Here is a 22,556-nt window from a genome sequence, read left to right on the forward strand (position 1 = left end):
GTGACTTGGCCACCAGTTATCTGTGGGAATGAATTCCACAGATTCAGCACCCTCTGACTAAGGAAATTCCTCCTTTTCTCTGTTCTAAAGAGACATTTTTGTATCTTGAGGCTGTGTCTTCAGGTCCTAGATCTCCCACTTCCAATCAACAACCTTATCAATTACAACGCTTCACCTGCAAATGTAAAGATGGTTTCTGTCTCCACCTTCCCTTCCAAGAAAACCTCCCTTCCAAGAGAAAAAGATCCTTGTTCATTAATTGCAAAGAAACCACTAAAACAAATCAAACTCTTGATAACTATAAATCTCCATCCCTGGCAACATCCTCATTAATCTACACTATAATCTTTTTTCTTCTAGGATGAAAACTGGAAAAGTGTACATAGTCTTCTTAGACATTCTCGAGTCCAAATGACACCTTGCTTCCACTCAGCACAGAATGGAAGAGAATGGTTTATTTCAATATGCAGTGACCACCTCTCACAATTTTAACAGAATCAGGTCTTCATCCGATATCCAGGAGATCCAAGCTGATTGAAAACCAGGCCCTACTGCAAATACATGGACTTACACACATGCAAATATTCACAACCACTCTTCTCTATGCTTACTCTTACCCCTCCAGCTCCCTCTTCACTTACTGCCACTCTCATTCCCTCCTCCTCCCTCTTCTACCTACAATCTTTCCTCTACTTAGTCTATCCCAGAATTGGCTAGCCACCCTCTCCCAGAATGAGACTTCTCTAAGGCTGCTCCCTGGTCAGCTATTGTCCTCGTTACAGCTTCTCTACGTCTTCTGCCCAAAATCTCGGGGGATGTCCAGCAGCTTGCTCTTGGCAGATAGTACTCATCCATGGTGCAGTGAGCAGGTGATGGTCCCAGTTGAATGGATTCATTCCCTGGAGGACTCACTCCAGCTGGGCATCGCCATATATGTTCATCAAACGTACAACAGTACAGCACAGAAACAGGTCCTTTGGTCCACAATAACTGTGCTGATTATGATGCCAAATGAAACTAACCCTATCAGCCTGCAGGTGAACCATATCCCTCCATTTCCTTCAAGTTCATGTGTCTTCTCTAAATGACTTTTAAACAATGTCTGCTTCCACTGCCACCCCTGGCAGCGCTTTTCTGGCATCTTGTCTGTGTAAAGGAAAACCTGCCCCAACATTTCCCTCAAATCTACCTCTTAGCTTAAAGCTATGCCCCCTAGTCTTTGACATTTCCATCTTGGGAAAGTTGCTTTGACTCTCTACCCTACTGATGCCCTTCATAATTTCATAACCTTCTATCAGGTCTTCTTCAGCCTCCGATGCTCCTGAGAAAACAATCCTAGTTTGCCCAACCTCTCCTTATAGCTAATGCCCTCTAATCCAGAAGGTATCCCGGTGAGCCTCCTCTATACCCACTGCAAAGCCTCTATATCCTTTTGGTAATGTTATTACCAGAACTGCAGTCAATACTCCAAATGAAACCTACAGCAACTGAGTGCCGGAGCTCAGACATGAAGTGTTCCTACAGATCAGCAGCATCTCCCTCATCTTGGATTCAGTTTCATCTTCCTTCATCAAGCTGCTGAGCCAAATGTATAGTTGCAAGAAAATGTTTTTGAAACCTTTCTAGTTTCAGAAACATAGAAAATCTACAGCACAATACAGGCCCTTCAGCCCACAATGCTGTACCAAACATGTACTTTAGAAATTACCTCGGGTTACCCATAACCCTCTATTTTCCTAAGCTCCATGTATCCATCCAGGAGTCTCTTAAAAGACCCTATCGTATCCGCCTCCACCACCGTTGCCGGCAGCCCATTCCACGCACTCACCAATCTCTGTGTAAAAAACTTCCTGACATCTCCATTATACCTACTTCCAAGCACCTTAAAACTGTGCCCTCTCGTGTTAGCCATTTCATCCCTGGGAAAAAACCTCTGACTATCCACACAATCAATGCCTCTCATCATCTTATACACCTCTATCAGGTCACCTCTCATCCTCTGCCACTCCAAGAAGAAAAGGCCAAGTTCACTCAACCTATTCTCATAAAGCATGCTCCCCAAACCAGGCAACATCCTTGTAAATCTCCTCTGCACCCTTTCTAGACTTTCCACATCCTTTCTGTAGTGAGGTGACCAGAACTGAGCATAGTACTCCAAGCGGGGTCTAACCAGGGTCCTATATAGCTGTAATATTACCTCACGGCTCCTAAACTCAATCCCACGATTGGTGAAGGCCAATGCTCCGTATGCCTTCTTAGCCACAGAGTCAACCTGTGTAGCAGCTTTGAGTGTTCCATGGACTCGGACCCCAAGATCCCTCTGATCCTCCACACTGCCAAGAATCTTACCATTAAAATACTCTATTATGCCATCATATTTGACCTACCAAAATGAACCACTTCACACTTATCTGGTTTGAACTCCATCTGCCACTTCTCAGCCAGTTTTGCATCCTATCGATGCCCCGCTGTAACTTCTGACAACCCTCCACACTATCCACAACACCCCAACCTTTGTGTCATCAGCCAATTTACTAACCCATCGCTCCACTTCCTCATCCAGACCATTTATAAAAATCACGAAGCGAAGGGGCCCCAGAACAGATCCCTGAGGCACACCACTGGTCACCGACCTCCATGCAGAATATGACCTGTTGACAACCACTCTGTCTTCTGTGAGCAAGCCAATTCTGGATCCACAAAACAAGATCCCCTTGGATCCCATGCCTCCTTACTTTCTCAATAAGCCTTGCATGGGGTACCTTATCAAATGCCTTGCTGAAATCCTTATACACTACATCTACTGCTCTACCTCCATCAACATGTTTAGTCACATCCTCAAAAAATTCAATCAGGCTCATAAGGCATAACCTGCCTTTGACACAGCCATGCTGACTATTCCTAATCATATTATGCCTCTCCAAATGTTCGTAAATCCTGCCTCTCAGGATCTTTTCCATCAACTTAACAACCACTGAAGTAAGACTCACTGGTCTATAATTTCCTAGGCTATACCTACTCCCTTTCTTGAATAAAGGAACAACATCTAGAACCCTCCATTTCTCTGGAACCTCTCCCACCGCAATTGATGATGCAAAGATCACTGCCAGAGGCTCAGCAATCTCCTCCCTCGCCTCCCACCGAGCCTGGGGTTCATCTCATCAGATCTCAGAGACTTAACAAACTTGATGCTTTCCAAAAGCTCTTGCACATCCTCTTTCTTAATGTCTATATGCTCAAGCTTTTCAATCCACTGTAAGTCATCCCTACAATCGCCAAGATCCTTTTCTGTATTGAATACTGAAGCTAAGTATTCGTTAAGTATCTCTGCTATCTCCTCTGGTTTCATACACACTTTTCCACTGTCACACTTGATTGGTCCTATTCTCTCACGTCTTATCCTCTTGCTTTCACATACTTGTAGAATGCCTTGGGTTTTCCTTAATCCTGCTCGCCAACAGCTTCTCATGGCCCCTTCTGGCTCTCCTAATTTCATTCTTAAGCTCCTCCCTGCTAGCCTTATAATCTTCTACATCTCTATCAGTACCTAGTTTTTTGAACCTTTCGTAAGATTTTCTTTTCTTCTTGACTAGATTTACAACAGCCTTTGTACACTACGGTTCCTGTACCCTACCATCCTCTCCCTGTCTCACTGGAACATACATATGCAGAGCACCATGCAAATACCCCCTGAACATTTGCCACATTTCTGCCGTACATTTCCCTGAGAACATCTGTTCCCAGTTTATGCTTCCAAGTTCCTGCCTGATAGCTTCATATTTCCCCTTACTCCAATTAAATTCTTTCCTAACTTATCTGTTCCTATCCCTCTCCAATGCTATGGTAAAGGATATAGAATCATGATCACCATTTCCAAAATGCTCTCCCACTGAGAGACACCTGACCAGGTTCATTTCCCAATACCAGATCAAGTACAGCCTCTCCTCTTGTAGGCTTATCTACATATTGTGTCAGGAGTCCTTCCTGAACATACCTAACAAACTCCACCCCATTTTAAACCTCTTGGCTCTAGGGAGATGCTAATCAATATTTGGGGAATTAAAATCTCCCACCACAACAACCTTGTTATTATTACACCTTTCCAGAATCTGTCTCCCTATCTACTCCTCGATGTCCCTGTTACTATTCGGTGGTCTATAAAAAACACCCAGTAGAGCTATTGACCTCTTCCTGTTTCTAACTTACACCTACAGAGACTCAGTAGACAATCCCTCCGTGACTTCCTCCTTTTCTGCAGCCGTGACACTATCTCTGATCAGCAGTGTCATTCCCCCACCTCTTTTGCCTCCCTCCCTGTGCTTTCTGAAACATCTGAAGCCTGGTACTCTAAGTAACTATTCTTGCCCCTGAACCATCCAAGTCTCTGTAATGGACACCACATCATAGCTCCAAGTACTGATCCACACTCTAAGCTCATCCGCTTTGTTCATAATACTCTTTGCATTAGAGACGTATCAAACCATCGGTCTGAGCTTGTCCCTTCTCTATCACCTGCTTATCTTTCCTCTTGCACTGTCTCCAAGCTTTCCCTATTTGTGAGCCAACCGCCTCTTCCTCCATCTCTTCCATTCAGTTCCCACCCCCAGCAATTCTAGTTAAAGCTCTCCCCAATAGCCTTAGCAAACCTCCCTGCCAGGATATTGGTCCCCAGGATATTAATTACACATAAAATGTCATCTGATCTTAATTTATGCAGAAAACCAGGTAAATGCGAAGCGTTCACAAACTTTTTCTTCCAATTGTCGAGCTTACACTAACAAGAAACTAACTTTCTCAGCAGAAATCTGCACCAGGTGTGTTTAGCTGCAGCTCCAAAGGAACCGAGTTAGGGAACTGGAGATGCAGCTCAATCACCTTTGCCTGGTCAGGGAGAGCAAGGAGGTGATAGAAAGGAGTTATGGGCAGGTGGTCACACCAGGGCCATGGAAGACAGACAAGTGGGTCACAGTCAGGAGGAGTAAGGGGAAGAGTCAGGTACTAGAGTGCCCCTTGACAATAAGTACTCCTGTTTGAGTACTGTTGGGGGGGGGACAGTCTACCTGAGGGAAGCAACATTGGCCGTGCCTCTGGCACAGAGTCTGGCCCTGTGGCTCAGAAGGGTAGGGAAAGGAAGAGGAAGGCAGTAGTGATAGGGGACTCTATAGTTAGGGGGTCAGACAGGCGATTCTATGGATGCAGGAAAGAAACTCAGATGGTAGTTTGCCTCCCAGGTGCCAGGGTCCGGGATGTTTCAGATCACGTCCATGATATCCTGCAGTGGGAGGGAAACAGCCAGAGGTCGTGGTACATATTGGTACCAATGACATAGGTAGGAAAAGGGAAGAGGTCCCGAAAAAAAAAAAGTACTGGGAGTTAGGAAGGAAATTGAGAAGCAGGACCGCAAAGGTAGTAATCTCGGGATTACTGCCTGTGCCACGCGACCGTAAGAATAGGAATAGAATGAATAGAAAGAATAGGAATAGGAGGATAAATGCGTGGAATTGTAGGATTGGAGTGGGGGCAGGGATTCAGATTTCTGGATCATTGGGACCTCTTTTGGGGCAGGTGTGACCTGTACAAAAAGGATGGGTTGCACTTGAATCCCAGGGGGACCAATATCCTGGCGGGGAGGTTTGCTAAGGCTACTGGGGAGCGTTTAAACCAGAATTGTTGGGGGTGGGAATCGAACTGAAGAGACTGGGGAAGAGGAGGTTGGCTCACAAATAGAGAAAGCTTGTAGACAGTGTGAGAGGGAGGATAGGCAGGTGAGAGAGAAGGGACGCACTCAGACCGAAGGTTTGAGATGCATCTATTTTAACGCAAGGAGTGTTGTGAACAAAGCGGACGAGCTTAGAGAGTGGATCAGTACTTGGAGATACGATGTGGGGCCATTACAGAGACTTGGATGACTCAGGGACAGGAATGGTTACTTCAAGTGCTGGGTTTTAAATGTTTTAGAAAGGACAGGGAGGGAGGCAAAAGAGGTGGGGGCGTGGCACTGTTGATCAGAGATAGTGTTACAGCTGCAGAAAAGGTGGATGCCATGGAGGGATTTTCTACGGAGTCTCTGGGGGTGGAGGTTAGGAACAGGAAGGGGTCAATACCTTTACTGGGTGTTTTTTATAGACCGCCCAATAGTAACAGAGATATCAAGGAGTAGATAGGGAAACAGATCCTGGAAATCATAGAGTTGTTGTGGTGGGAGATTTTAATTCCCCAAATATCGTTTGGCATCTCCCTAGTGCAAGGGGTTTAGATGGGGTGGAGTTTGTTAAGTGTGTGCAGGAAGGTTTCTTGACACAATATGTAGATATGCCTACAAGAGGAGAGGCTGTACTTGATTTGGTATTGGGAAATGAACCTGGTCAGGTGTCAGATCTCTCAGTGGGAGAGCATTTTGGAGATAGTGATCATAATTCTACCTCCTTTACAATAGCATTGGAGAGAGGTAGGAACAGACAAGTTAGAAAAGCGTTTAATTGGAGTAAGGGGAATTATAAGGCTATCAGGCAGGAAATTGGAAGCTTAAATTGGAAACAGATGTTCTCAAGGAAAAGTACAGAAGAAATGTGGCAAATGTTCAGGGGATATTTGTGTGGAGTTCTACATAGGTACGTTCCAATGAGACAGGGAAGTCATGCTATGGTACAGGAAACTTGGTGTACAAAGGCTGTAATAAATCTAGTCAAGAAGAAAAGAAAAGCTTACAAAAGGTTCAGAGAGCTAGGTAATGTTAGAGATCTAGAAGATTATAAGGCTAATAGGAAGGAGCTTAAGAAGGATATCAGGAGAGCCAGAAGGGGCCATGAGAAGGCCTTGGCGGGCAGGATTAAGGAAAATCCCAAGGCATTCTACAAGTATGTGAAGAGCAAGAGGATAAGACGTGAAAGAATAGGACCTATCAAGTGTGACAGTGGGAAAGTATGTATGGAACCGGAGGAAATAGCAGAGGTACTTAATGATTATTTTACTTCAGATTTCACTATGAAAAAGGATCTTGGTGATTGTAGTGATGACTTGCAGCAGACTGAAAAGCTTCAGCATGTAGATATTCAGAAAGAGGATGTGCTGAAGCTTTTGGAAAGCATCAAGTTGGATAAGTCGCCGGGACCAGATGAGATGAACCCCAGGCTACTGTGGGAGGCGAGGGAGAGGAAGGGTGAGCCTCTGGTGATGATCTTTGCATCATCAATGGGGATGGGAGAGATTCCGGAGGATTGGAGGGTTGTGAATGTTGTTCCCTTATTCAAGAAAGGGAGTAGAGATAGCCCAGGAAATTATAGGCCAGTGAGCCTTACCTCAGTGGTTGGTAAGTTGATGGAGAAGATCCTGAGAGGCAGGATTTATGTATGAACATTTGGAGAGGTATAATATGATTAGGAATAGTCAGCATGGCTTTGTCAAGGGCAGGTCATGCCTTACGAGCCTGATAGAAATTTTTGAGGATGTGACTAAACACATTGATGAAGGAAGAGCCGTAGATGTAGTGTATATGGATTTCAGCAAGGCATTTGATAAGGTACCCCATGCAAGGCTTTTTGAGAAAGTAAGGACACATGGGATTCAAGGGGACCTTGCTTTGTGGATCCAGAACTGGCTTGCCCACAGAAGGCAAACAGTGGTTGTAGACGGGTTATATTCTGCATGGAGGTCAGTCACCAGTGGTGTGCCTCAGGGATCTGTTCTGGGACCCCTTCTCTTCATGATTTTTATAAATAATCTGGATGAGGAATTGGAGGAATGGGTTAGTAAGTCTGCTGATGACACAGAGGTTGGAAGTGTTGTGGATAGTGTGGAGGGCTGTCAGAGGTTACAGCAGGACATCAATAGGATGCAAAACTGGGCTGAGAAGTGGCAGATGGAGTTCAAACCAGATAAGTGTGAAGTGGTTCATTTTGGTAGGTCAAATATGATGGCAGAATATAGTATTAATGGTAAGACTCTTGGCAGTGTGGAGGATCAGAGGGATCTTGGGGTCCGAGTCCATGCAACACTCAAAGCAGCTGCGCAGGTTGACTCTGTGGTTAAGAAGGCACACGATGCATCGGCCTTCATCAATCGTGGAATTGAATTTAGGAGCCGAGAGGTAATGTTGCAGCTATATAGGACCCTGGTAAGACCCCACTTGGAGTAACTGTGCACAGTCCTGGTTGCCTCACTACAGGAAGGATGTGGAAGCCATAAAAAGGGTGCAGAGGAGATTTACAAGGATGTTGCCTGGATTGGGGAGCATGCCTTATGAGAATAGGTTGAGTGAACTCGGTCTTTTCTCCTTGGAGCGATGGAGGATGAGAGGTGTATAAGATGATGAGAGGCATTGATTGTGTGGATAGTCAGAGACTTTTTCCCAGGGCTGAAGTGTTTGCCACAAGAGGACACAGGTTTAAGGCGCTGAGGAGCAGGTACAGAGGAGATGTCAGGGGTAAGTTTTTTTACTCAGAGAGTGGTGAGTGCGTGAAATGGGCTGCCTGCAACAGTAGTGGAGGCGGATATGATAGGGTCTTTTAAGAGACTTTTGGATAGGTACAAACGTTTGTACATGGAGCTTAGAAAAATAGAGGGCTATAGGTAAGCCTAGTAATTTCTAACAACACACATCAAAGTTGCTGGTGAACGCAGCAGGCCAGGCAGCATCTTTAGGAAGAGGTACAGTCGACGTTTCAGGCCAAGACCCTTCGTCAGGACTAACTGAAGGAAGAATTAGTAAGTAAGTTGAATTTCCAGCACCTGCAGAATTCCTGTTGTTTGCGCTAGTAATTTCTAAGGTAGGGACACGTTCAGCACAACTTTGTGGACCAAAGGGCCTGTATTATGCTGTAGGTTTTCTATGTTTCTATGAAATCAGAAATCTATTATGCTCAGCTACCCTCCGAGACATTAAACATTTTCTTTAAGATTGCAAATCCAGTTCCAAAGAGATATTTGAGCAGACATGTTTCACATAAAACATTCAGCCTTCCTTCAAGATCCCTTCATGCACTTTTAATAACATCTCAACAGCCCTCCAAAAGGAAAGCAAAGCTTTAGAGTTCACAATGTTGAGTAATGCTGCATGACATGAACCCTTCTGATGACTTGTTCCCAGTTTACAGGGAACTTAATATTTACCGTACTCTTTTCATCACTGAAAAATAATAAGTTATGTTACAAAGTTGTGAACTAATATTAAAACGGTAGCAAAGTGGTTAGCACAATGCTTTACAGTACCAGTGACCAAGGTTCAATTCCTACCACTGACTGGAAAGCGTTTATATGCTCTCCCCGTGACGTTTGGCATGTGTCCTCCCACGTGCCAAAGACGTACTGATTGGTAGGTTAATTGGTCATTGTAAATTGTCCCACGATTAGGCTGGGATTAAATTAGGGGATTACTGTGCAGCATGGATCGAAGGCAGAAGGGCCTACTCTGCACTATGTCAATAAACAAATAAGTAAATAAAAACTCAGTTGATCGCATTAAAAAATTGAGTTTGCCAAGATTGCAAATGCTTACTTTCAGAGCGAACACTTCAAGAGTTTCTGTCACTCTGATATCAATGTTAAGAATGGGGGTGTGGGAATGGTAAGCAGATTGTTTGATGCACATAAATGTGCTGAGGAAGACTAAAGACTACTGACTCCCAAAGCTTCCACTAGTGAAATGAGACAAATGTTCACTCTGGAAAGATTCACCAGGTAAAGCTATCACACCAGGTATTTAGGGCATTATATATGCACCACAATTTACACAAATGACTCCACATATCGACATTTTTTTTATACTTATTCCATTGAGAAATCTGATGCAATCAGCAGTCTGAAGTTGATGGAATACTTGTGACTAGTAGTCACTGCCCTAATGTGGGAAATTGCACACATCATGGTCTCAAAAGCACGACAAAGTAATGGAACAAGTTGTGTGCTTTAGTGAAGAAGGGGGTTGGCAGGAAAATAGGGTTGATGATGAATGGCCGAGCAGACTTGATGGGGCCGAATGCCCTAATTCTGCCCTGATATCTTTTGTTAACAATAAATGTTGACCAGAATTTCCTCTGAGCTGTGGTAAGGGAACTTTTGCAACACTCAGCCAACATTCAGGAACACTTCTTAACATCTGACCAAAAATCAGCACATTAAATATTAGCATTCACACAGTCATGCACTAAAGTGTCAGCTAAATTATGTCCTCAGAGCCCTGAAGTGGATCCCTAACTTCTATTTAAGGGCAGGGGTATCACTGAGTCACAGCTGACACGTGATATGTACATCTTCCTAGCTGTACAACATCCGCCGCAGTACTGTTAAACCCAAATTGTTCTTGGGTGCACACATCAGTACAGTTATACCAATTCCACACTGAACTAAACAGAAATTCTAAGTGGGAAAAGGATCTGAATTTCTAAATACAACTTCCAATCCAACTCTTAAAAACCTTCTACTTACTTTTCATCATTGGGGAATATAATACCACTCTCTGTGATCGGATCTAGGAAGAACCAGTCAAAGCCAGGAAGGTGCCTGTAGACCTGAAACATCAACCATCATTAGTTTGTCAGGATAATGGCAGCACAACCAAACAGAAATGAATGGTCACCTCTACAACAGGCAAAGCACGCACTTTGAGAAAATAGGAGCTGCAACTATTTTCTTCTGTCATTATAATTTTCTTGAATTTAAATGGTGCAAGCTCCAACTACTTTCCCTTATCCAGTGTTTTTTTTTGTTTATCACCTTATCAATTTCCCTTTCTGCTGTTTGCTGTTGTTTTGTTGCTTGTGGTGTTTTGTGTTGTTCCGCCAAGAATCATGGGCATGTTATGTTGCCGCTGGATTGTGTAGGCTGCCCCCAGCATATCATTAGGTTGTGTTGGTTCTTAACACAACCGATGAATTTTACTGTATGTTTTGATGTATGTGTGATAAAGAAATGAATCTGAATTTGAATCATGCATCACTTTGAGAACTGCCACAGTGAGGTGAACAAAAGTGTTATGGTTAAGCCATGCGAATACCATCAATGCTAAAAAGAAAACTAGACAGATATTGAACTAAATACAACTTGGGAACTTGTGTTTACTTTGCTGTTTATACTTTCCTTTATTTCCAAAAGCTTCACTCCATCCCTAGCCTTGGAATGCTGTTGTTTGCTCCTTTTAATGATCTTGAGCCACCGTGCCTCTTCTCCTGACCCGTACTTGGGCTGCTTGCTTGCTTACTTATTCTGATATAGACAGAGGCCATTCAAACTACTGAGCCCATGCCAACTCTCAATAGAACAATGCCATCAGTACCACTCCTTCAGTCCTATTTCCTTGTCCCCTGGCAACTTTGAGATTTGGGAGGAAACAAAAATAACTGAAGAAAACCCCTGTGGACACTGGGGAAGACATTTTGAAGAATATTTCCCTCCTTGCTCCATAACTACAATCTGAAAACTGAAATAATGAATTCAACAAGGACACAGAGTGAAGCTATTTCAGCCACTTTTTGACAAATTTCAAAAATAAATTTAAAAACTATTAAGTACTGCACATATGTAGTCCCCAAAGGTTAGAGACTGACTTTCAAAGTTAACATAAATGATAACTACCATTTGAAATCCACGTAGTTTATATTTTTTATTATTATTAGATGAATACCTCTTCTCATACCTCTCTAGGGCTCAAGATAAGAATAGAAAGGAAGGCCGCCAAGGGAACACTACTGAATACTTCCAGTGATTTTGGAGTTTATATTAACCCTAAATGTAAAGTGAAATGTAATTTGTAACTCTCCTGAGGGCCAGTGTTTTCAGATTAAAATTCTCAAACCCATCACAGGTTTCCCCCGCCATCCGAAGGTAGAGCGTTCCTATGAATCGGTTCGTAAGCCGAAATGTCGTAAAGCGAAGAAGCAATTACCATTTACATAGGAAAATTTTGTGAGCGTTTACAGACCCAAAAATAACCTACCAAATCATGCCAAATAACACATAAAACCTAAAATAACAGTAACACATAGTAAAAGCAGGAATGATATGATAAATACACAGCCTATATAAAGTAGAAATACTTTTCCACAATCATTACTGCACTGTTCTCTGTAGCGAAAATCTCACGCAAGCGCCGTCTACAGAAAATCTCACGCAAGCGCTGTTCACAAAAACACGGTGCAAGCGCTCTCCAGTAAGCTTTAAGCTATGAAGCTGCCAAATCATACCAAATACACAGCCGATATAAAGTAGAAATAATGTATGTACAGTGTAGTATCACTTACTGGAATTGGGAAGACAGCGCCAAGCACACTGATGATGGTGTGTTAGGCTGAGTCGTCGCAGGTTGGGGTGGTGCAGTGGTCCCCACCCTCCAAGCCGCCAACCAATACATTGCCGCGAGGCACGCAGGAGTCCAGCGGTAGCCGGCTACTGCTGCATTCTCCGCGAATCGGTACAGTATTTGTCTGCGGCCTGGGTGTTGGGATGGTGGGACACTGGGGTGTCATCTCGTCATCTGTTTCCATTAAGGCAGGCAGCTCATCTTCTCCTATGACTGCCTGCCTCGATGTCAAAGGTTGAGGTTCATCATCTGCTGTGACTGATGTGGAAGGCTTGCTTGACTGCTGAGCCTCGCGCATTTTTCTATCATACAGTTCTTTGTAAGGACTCAAACCATCTTGCAAATATCCCCTAAACCGACGTACCCTTTCAAAATTAAAGTCATACTTTATCATTGCAGCGAAAATCTCACGTAGTTGCTTCACTTTCGCTACTGCATTCGGTTTCGATTGTTATCCTTTCCTGTTCCAATTGCATCAGCTCTTCATCTATCAGTTCTTGGTCATGACATGCCAAAACCTCTTCAACATCATCTTCGTCAACTTCCACAAGCCAAACTCACTTAGTCCTTACTTCGTTCACCATGATCGAAATGCTTAATTATGTCTAGTTTTACGCCAAGTGTAACACCCTTACGAGCTCTTTTAGGCTTTTCCGACACCATAGAACTCATCTTGCAAACGGCTGCTCACAGGCACGTGTTAAAGCAATGCTGTTCCGAAGCCGGGGGAGAGCGGCTGCTCGGGGCACACGCTGCCTTTTATCGCGCGCTGCTTTTTTTTCGTAACAGTGAAAACACCTTCTGAAAGCGAAAACAGGGTACTAATGTAGGTCTTTCGTATCAGTGAGGTTTCGTAAAGTGAACGTTTGAAAAGCGAGGGACACCTGTATCCATTTTTGCTTTTACGCTTCTTAGTATAGAACAGGGTGGGGGGGGAGGGTCAGCGGTGTGATTGTGCTAACTATGATTACATTGAGATCACAAAAGAACAAACTTGCATGTACCAGAGAGGGCAATAGTAAGCCACATAACAACACCCCTCACAAAGTGGATTATCAGCACCTCAATTTCTTATTTTGAAACTCTTACTTGTATAAATTGCAGCATTAAATGCCTTATATGACACATTTCCAAAACCTTTAGAAGGAAGAGAATTTCTACTTCTCTTTGACAATCTGCTTTGATTTCCCTCTTGAAACAGCCTGGCTTGAGACTTGAAACCATGATCATTTACTTTTCTTTCTCCCATTCAAGGAAATAACTTAAATATTTTGTGGAATTGTTTTAATGTTTCAAGTACCTTTAGAGAGTGAGCTTCAGTGTAATTAATGAGAAATACCATTTGTAATCCATGTACTTTAAATACTTTATTAGAGAGGTCCCCAACCTTATTTACACTGCGGACCAATTTAATATTGACAATATTCTTGTGGACCAGCCAACCCGGGGGGGGGGGGGGGGTGTTAATCACGACTGGAATATAGGTGATAAGTCATTTATAAGTGTCTAATACAATCAATTTTGTTTCTAAAGGGGTTTATCTACAGAATTTAATATTAAACACACAGCGCATATTTTCCTCGCATGAATGTAGTGATAAGTCAATTATAACAGTGGTTCCCAACCACCAGGCTGTGGACCAATACATTGCCATGAAGAATGCAGCGGTGCAGCGGTAGTCCGAATGCACCCAGCACATCGGAAGAAAAAAGCTAAGTAAACAAGCTAATTGATTAGGTGCCGCCTGGCACGTAAATGTCAGCTCAGATCAGAGGCAACACAATCGGCAATCGCCTCTGATCTGGGCTGACATTTACATGCTGGGCGGCATCTAATCAATTAGCTTGTGGCGACCCACTTTCTGGCACACACGAACCGGCTCACAACAGCGCGCGCAGGCAGAGGGCTGGCAGCAAAAAGGGCGCCAGGCCATCTTCACCAGCAGGGGGAAAATCCCGCGCGCAGAAAGGATCTGGGAATATAACACAGTAGTCCCGCCCAGGGAGGGCAGGAACGGGAAGGCTTTAAAGCGGGCCGCGAATTTCGAATAAACCTCTTTCATCGCAACCCTAACTCACCGACTCCGTGTGGTTATTCTAGCGCTGTGTGTAGCACATCGCTACAATTGGTGACCCCGACGGCCCAAACGATATTTGGACCAGAGATGACCGACGCTGCATCTGTTCACGCAGTTTTGTTAAAACTGCCAAGCTTCTGGACGCTGCGACCCCAATTATGGTTCGAACAAGCAGAAGCACAATTCCACATTCGGCAGATAACCTCGGAGTCCACTCGCTACTACTACGTGCTGAGCTCCCTCGACCAGGAGACAGCTGCACAAGTTGAGGAGTTTATACAGTCGCCCCCGGAGGACGGCAAATACACAGCATTCAAAGCCCTGCTCATAAGGACTTTCGGACTCTCACGGCGCGAACGAGCACGCCGCTTAATGCACCTGGATGGTTTGGGAGACAGGCCGCCATCAGCATTAATGAACGAGATGCTGGCCCTGGCTGAAGGACACAAACCCTGCCTCATGTTTGAGCAGGTGTTCCTAGAGCAAATGCCCGAGGACATATGCCTGCTGCTGTCCGACGCAGATTTCAGCAACCCCTGGGAGGTGGCGGCCTGAGCAGATGTGCTGTGGAATGCCAGGAAAGAGAGAGGGGCATCCGTTGCACAGATCACCAAGCCACGAGCCCAACGGCAGACCAGACCAGGCCCGGCAGCAGAGCCTACAAAACCCGGCGACGGGAGTGAGGAGCCCAATGAACAATGGTGTTTCTACCACCAGCGGTGGGGCACAGAGGCCCGCCGCTGCAGACCACCCTGCAAATTCCCGGGAAACGCCAGGGCCAGCCGCCGCTGATGGCTACAGCGACTGGCCATCAGGACAGCCTCCTGTACATCTGGGACAAGCAGTCGGGACGCCGCTTTTTGGTCGACACCGGAGCGGAGATCAGCGTCTTACCTCCAACGAGTTACGACACCCGCAACAGAGAACCGGGACCCACCCTGAGGGCCGCTAATGGCAGCACAATACGAACCTACGGCATCCGCACGGTGCGGCTACAGTTCAGCTCCAGCCGGTTCACGTGGGACTTCACACTGGCCGCCGTGGCCCAACCACTGCTGGGGGCAGATTTTCTATGAGCCCACAGCCTGCTGGTCGACTTGCTAGTCCACGCCAAGACTTTTCAAACGTTCTCCCTGGGTGAAGCACAGTTGCCAGCCCCACACCTGGACTCCATCACGCTGTCCGACGATGAATTCACCAGGGTCCTGGCGGATTTCCCATCAGTACTGACACCGCAGTTCACAGCAGCCATGCCCAGACATGGAGTACAGCACCACATCCCGACCCAGGGACCACCCCTCCACGCCTGTGCTCGAAGGCTTCCCCCGGACAAGCTCCGACTGGCGAAGGAGGAGTTCAAGAAGATGGAGGAATTAGGGATCATACGATGGTCCGACAGCCCATGGGCCTCCCCCCTTCACATGGTGCCCAAGGCAACAGGGGGCTGGAGACCATGCGGAGACTACCGCAGACTAAACGAGGCTACAACGCCAGACCGCTATGCTGTGCCGCACATTCAAGACTTCGCAGCAAACCTACACGGCGCAAGGATCTTTTCCAAGGTAGAAATCGTCCGGGGATACCATCAAATCCCTGTACATCCGGACGACATCCCCAAAACAGCACTTATCACCCCGTTCGGACTTTTCGAATTCCTCTGAATGCCGTTTGGTCTAAAGAATGCCGCACAGACGTTCCAGCGGCTAATGGACGCGGTGGGACGCGACCTGGACTTTGCATTCATCTATTTGGACGACATCCTCATAGCCAGCAGTAGTCGGCAGGAGCATCTGTCCCACCTCCGCCAGCTCTACTCCCGCCTGAGTGAATTCGGCCTTACAATCAATCCAGCCAAATGCCAGTTCGGACTTGACACTGTCGACTTCCTGGGCCACAGGGTTACTAAAGACGGGGCAACTCCGCTGCCCGCCAAGGTAGACGCGGTCCGCCACTTCCCCCAACCCAACACAATCAAAGGCTTGCAGGAATTCGTGGGTATGGTGAATTTTTATCACTGTTTCCTCCCCTCAGCAGCCCGAACCATGCGCCCCCTGTTCACCCTGATGTCGGGTAAGGGCAAGGACATTACATGGGATGAAGAGGCCGCAACCGCTTTCGTTAAAACCAAAGAAGCCTTAGCAAACGCCGCGATGCTAGTGCACCCCAGAACGGACGTTCCTACTACACTCACGGTGGATACATCCAACACCGCGGTCGGTGGAGTGCTGGAACAACTCATCGAGGGTCGCTGGCATCCCCTGGCGTTCTTCAGCAAACACCTACGACCACCCGAACTCAAATACAGTGCTTTCGACCGGGAGCTATTGGCACTATACCTGGCAATCCGGCATTTCAGTTACTTCTTAGAAGGTAGGCCCTTCACCACGTTCACAGACCACAAACCGCTTACCTTTGCGTTCACTAAGGTGTCCGACCCCTGGTCCTCCCGCCAGCAGCGACATCTGTCCTACATCTCCGAGTACACGACGGACATCCGGCATGTCTCTGGAAAGAACAACGTCGTGGCGGACGCACTTTCCAGACCTACCATACAGGCCCTGTCCCAGGGGGTGGACTATGCATTCATTGCAGAAAATCCCGCTTTGCAAAGATATGATGTTGGAAATGGAAGCAACATTTTCAGTGCTTTCGTGGCTATCTCAAGATATTCAGCCTTGACTTTGATCCAGAATGCCAGCAGAGATGTTATATCAAACATACCTTTCAGCCCACCATCATTTGCAAGCTCGAGGAGTTCATCTTTTTCCCGTGCTGACATGGAAGATTCACTGGAAACATTCACAAAAGGGTCACGGACCCATTCCTTTACACGTCTTGGGTCATTTGTGTCTTGGGTCACTGATGACCTCGCATGCGTTAGAGTTCAACTATGGGCATGACAGGGAATGAGGGAAGGTGCAGCTGACTCATATCGTTTCATTGCAGCCCAGTATCACATGATTTGCGGTCCGGTACCGGTCCGCGGCCCAGTGGCTGGGGACCGCTGCTTTATTACAATTAGACAAATACCTCCCAAATTACAGTAATTATACAGTGGAAAGGAAAACAGCCAAGGAAACATGACTGAATACATCAATGATTTTGAAGACTGAAAGGGGACACTAGCAAAGCAGCAATGGCTGGAGTTTCTGGCGAAATTCAGAAGGCGTAGGATAGATTAATCCCAAACGAGAAATATTCTAACGGAAGGATGAGGCAATTGTAACTGACATGGGAAGTCAAAGAAAGTATAAAAGCAAAAGAGAGGGCATATAATTGCACTCAAATTAGTGGAAAGATAGAGGATTGGGAAGCTTTTAAAATTTTTTTAAAAATGAGAGAAAAGATGAAAGATGAAGATAAACTAGTCAATAATATTAAAGAGGATACCAAAACGTTTTCAGACATAAAGAGGTAGTAATGGGGGACAAAAAAAATTGGCAGACAAACTCAAGATTTCACTGTGGAAGACACAGTACACTGGGTACCAGGAGGTGGAATTCAGTGTATTTGCTATTACTAAGGAGAAGGTACTTGGGAAGTTGGAAGGTTTATAGATAGATAAGTCACCCGGACTACACTCCAAGGTTCTGAAAGAGGTAGCTGGACAGATTGTGGAGGCATTAGTAGTGATCTTTCAATAATAACTAGATTCTGAAATAATTCCAGATGACTGAAAAATTGCAAATGTCATTCCACTCTTTAAGAAGGGAGGGAGGCAAAAGACAGTAAATTACAGACTAGCTAGCCTGACTTCAGTGGTTGGGAAGATGTTGTAGTCCATCATTGAGCAAGAGCTTTCAGAGTACTTGGAGGCACATGGTAAAATAGGCCAAAGTCAGCATGGTTTCCCTAAAGGGAAATCTTGCCTGACAAATCTCTTGGAATTCTTTGAGGAAATAACAGGCAGGATAGACAAAGGAAAGTCAGTGGATGTTGTTTACTTGAACTTTCAGAAGGCCTTTGAGAAAATGTCACATGTGAGGCATCTAAACAAGATAAAAAGCACTTGGTATTACAAGAAGGATACGAGCATGGATAGAAGATTAGCTAACTAGCAGGAAACAAAGGGTGGGAACACAGGATGCCCTTTACGATTGCCTGCCTTTAACAAGTGGTGCTCAGCAGGGGTTGCTATTGGGACTGTTTCTTTTCACATTATATGCCAATGATTTGGATGACGAAATTGATGGCTTTGTAGACAGGTTTATGGACAATACATAGATAGGTGGTGGAGCAGGTAGTGTTGAGGGAGCAGGGAGTCTGCAGAAGGACGTGAACAAATTAGGAGAAGGCAAATGAAATGTTACATTCTTTTCGAGAGGACTAGAATACAAAAATAAGGTGTAATGATGAGACATTACAAGACATTGGTCAGACTACACTTGTACCATTGTGAGCAGTTTTAGAAAGGATGCACTGGCATTGGAGAGGGTCCAGAGGAGTGTCATGTGAATAATCCTAGGAATGAAAGGGTTAATGCAGAAGAGGCTTTTGATGACTCTAGGCCTGTATTTGTTGGAATTTAGAAGAATTGAAATCTATTGAATATTTAAAGGGTTGGGTGTAGCGAGGACATTTCCTGTGGGGGGGGGGTCAAGGATCAGAGGGCACAGCATCAGAAATGTACATCCCTTTCAAACAGACATGAGGAGCAATTTCTTTAGCCAGAGGGTGGTGAATCTGTGAAATTCATTGCCACATACAGCTGTGGAGGACAAGTTATTGGCTATATTTAAAGCAAAGGTTGATAAGTTCTTTATTAGTAAAGATTTCAAAGGCTACTGGAGCATCAAGGATCAAGTTCCAAGTTCAAGCTTAATTGTCATTCAACCCTACACATGAATACAGCCAACTCCTCTCCTGGGTGGTTGGATAGGAGGGCCTGGTCTGCAAAAGAACCGAGGCAAAGCTGCTCCCCCGCCATCAGTCTCACCAATTAATTTGTGAACCAACTTGCAGTATTCTGCATTACCAATGTCCATCAGGGTCTTGCGATCACAATAAAAACATCCAAGGCAATCATTTTCACCATTTGATGGACTGCACAACAATGATATGCAACCAATCCAGGCCACAACACAACATGGTATGCAGCAAATTCCGCTCCATTGCTATCGGGCAACTCACTGATGGGGAAGACCTACATTACTTGATGTTCTGAATATCTAGCACTGTCTTGGGATGGTAAACAAGGTAAAGGATGAATAATTACACCTTTGTAAACACTAAATACTCTGCAGATGCTGGGGTCAAAGCAACACTCACAACACGCTGGAGGAACTCAGCAGGCCGGGCAGCATCTGTGGAAACGATCAGTCAACGTTTCGGGCCGGAACCCTTCATCAGGACCTCTAATTACACCTTTGGTTTGACCAGGGGAGGACGCTGTGACCATCTTATCATCTCAAAGGAAGAATGCGGCTGAGAAGGATGAAAAGGCGGAGAAGCCTCAAACGGCTGAATAGCCTTTCGGCTCCTATATCTTATGGTCTATCAGATCACCCTCAATCTCCCAATCTCACAGAATGCAGCTGTTCCTCAATTTAACCCTAGTGCTATTCTGCTAAGTCTGAAGCATAGCCACAGAAAAGTAAAATTATCTTTGATAATAACGTTAGCGAAACCAATAAAACATGGAATCCTTGAAAGAAAGGGGCGACACATTAAGCACAGACCAGAAGAAGAAGAATAGAAGATTAGCTTTATTTGTCATGCAGGTTTTCGCAAATAAAAACAGCAGAGCTTTTCAAGTTTAAGGGAAATCATAACAACTGCTTTACTGGCAACCAACCAGAGAACGTAGAAGTGTGGTAATAAACTTTACATCATATCGTCATGTCAGACCATCCTCTTCAAGTGAATCCCAACTCAGTGTCGGTGGTTGTCAATTATGCATATGTTTCCACCCATTACATTACCCTACACAGATGCCCCCCACCCCCCACACCACACCAGAATTCACCAAAACTGGAACCGTAAGCTTGTCTGGAGCTCGGGTCAGTAGGTGACTCTGGTTCATCCAGAGATGTGTTGACATGCTCATGGTCACGTCATGGTAGCAGAAACCTCCAAATCTTGGTGGAGCAGTTTAAGGCAATCAACCTAAATAATTCAGATTTACTCTTCCTATCTATGATAAAAGTCCTTTCTCCCTGTTCCAAAACAAGGAATGGGCCATCATAAGGGGATGTTGGTGTGCATCATGGCAGTTAAAAACAAACAGAGTGGAATGTAGGTCAAAAGGAACACAGGAGTGCTGTATGACATGATGGCAGGTAGAAATAGGGGCAAAGGAATTGAATTTACTGAGGAGGGAGGAACACTGTTGAGAAGCTGACCAGGCAGTCATGGCGTCAGGAATAAAATCACTTGGCATTCATAATGGCTGCCCATATACTAACCCAGCAGTGGACAACTGCAAGTCCTCTTTGCTCTAAGCCCCAGCAGGACCTATAGGAGATTATCATGCCAACACTCAACTGCCAGGGAAGCCCTCAGAGCAGCCTTTAAGGAGCAGTGAACTGCTGGTGATATGCTGCGATCTGATGTAGCCTAACGTAGAGGTTCTGGGCCATTGCAGCCCAGAGGTCTGACATGAATTGGGAACCACAGTCAGAGGAAATATCAGTGGGGTGCCAAACCGAGCAACCCAGGTACTGATAAACGCAGAAGCCACGTGTGTGGCCTTCACCGATGCTAGAGGGACAAGCTCTGGCCAGCTGGTGGTATGGTCCACCATGGTAAGGAGGTGCAGGAAACCACAAGGGGCAGGGGGAAAGAGGACCAACCAGGTCCAAATTGATATGGTCAAACCGTTGCTCAGGGATCTCAAAGGTGTTAAATGGTGCCCAAAAATGATGGCCAATTTTCTTCCACTGGCACTCAACACAGGCTGCACCCCATCTGAGGCCATGCCACACAAACTTTGGTGCATAGGAGAGTAACTTCAGTTTCCCCGAACTTAATGCCAGTCAGCTGCAGGCCCGTGAATGCTGTTCAGTCAGCTTGGACCTCTGGGTCGGCTGCCATGCTGGCATAGTTGACCCTAATGTGTACGACCTCAACAGCTGGCCATGAGAGACAATCAGCCATGGAATTATTTTTCCCTTGATACGTTGAATATCAGTTGTATTATGATATGTTGGCCAGGTGGCATTGGTGTCATACAGACCAAGGGTCTGATATTTTGGCCATCCTGTGCTCGAGGGGTTTGTGGTCAATAAACACCATGAAATGGCGACCCTCTAGTAGAAAACAAAACTGACGGTCAGTCAGATAGAGCTCACGGTCAAACCTGCTGTAATTTCTTTCAGGGGGTGGAGCTGCTGGCTGAAGGCACCAAGCAGCTGTCACATGCCTCCAAACTGTTCATGCACAGCATCCACAGCATACTCTGAAGCATCAGATTTAATGGCTATAGGAGTGTTAGGGCACAGGTGTGCCAGTAGAGTCGTGTTGGAAAGAGCTCATTTGGTGTCATCAGATGCTCTGGTCACATCTGCTAACCATTCAAGCACATGATTAGGGGCACTGCCTTTAAAGACACTATACAAGGGGAGCACAAGTTCAGCAACTTGCAGAACGAAGTGGTGATAAAAATTCACCATTGCTAAAAACTCTGTGGGGTGGTGGGAAATCCATAATAGCGTTTACTTTTGAAGGGAGGGGTTTTGCTTCTTCTGTGGAGACGCAGAGGCCACGAAAATCCATGGTTGACAACTGAAACTGGCATTTAGCAGGATTAATAATCAACCCATGTCGGCTTAAGTGCTCGAAAAGTGTGCGGAGATGTGAAAGTGTGTCATCCAGGTAAACGTAAAGAAAATCTAAGTCTTTTAATACATCAGCCATTGGAAAGTCTGTGCTGCATTCTTCAGTCCAAATGCAATGTGCAGAAACTCAAGGAGGCCAAACAGGGTTATCACAGCCATTTTGGGAATGTCCGCCCAAGCACACAGGCCCCTGATGGTAGCCCCTAACTAAGCCAACTTTAAATTAACTTTCTAACTGTGCTGAAAAGTCTTAGATATGTAGGACTGGGTAACGATCGGGGGGTGGTGACCTCGTGAAGGCATTGGTAATCGCCACATGGGCAGCAACCACCATCGGACTTAGGGACCATATGGAAGGGGAAGCCCAGAGGCTATTTGACCTGCGCACAAGCCAAGAAAACTCAGCCTTCGT

At 45.4% G+C, this 22,556-nt stretch overlaps 1 protein-coding gene across 3 annotated transcripts in view; it reads right to left on the reverse strand.

The window, feature by feature from the left end:
- abhd12 (abhydrolase domain containing 12, lysophospholipase) overlaps window positions 1-22,556 on the reverse strand; it is a 177,143-nt gene that overhangs the window by 15,094 nt on the left and 139,493 nt on the right. For all 3 annotated transcript variants that reach the window (XM_072265674.1, XM_072265675.1, XM_072265676.1), the window contains exon 11: window positions 10,423-10,505. In XM_072265674.1, the coding sequence (XP_072121775.1) occupies window positions 10,423-10,505 (83 nt within the window). The remainder of the gene's footprint in view (window positions 1-10,422; window positions 10,506-22,556) is intronic.

This window comes from Mobula birostris, chromosome 8 (genome assembly GCF_030028105.1).
Source record: "Mobula birostris isolate sMobBir1 chromosome 8, sMobBir1.hap1, whole genome shotgun sequence".
Lineage (NCBI taxonomy): Eukaryota > Metazoa > Chordata > Chondrichthyes > Myliobatiformes > Myliobatidae > Mobula > Mobula birostris.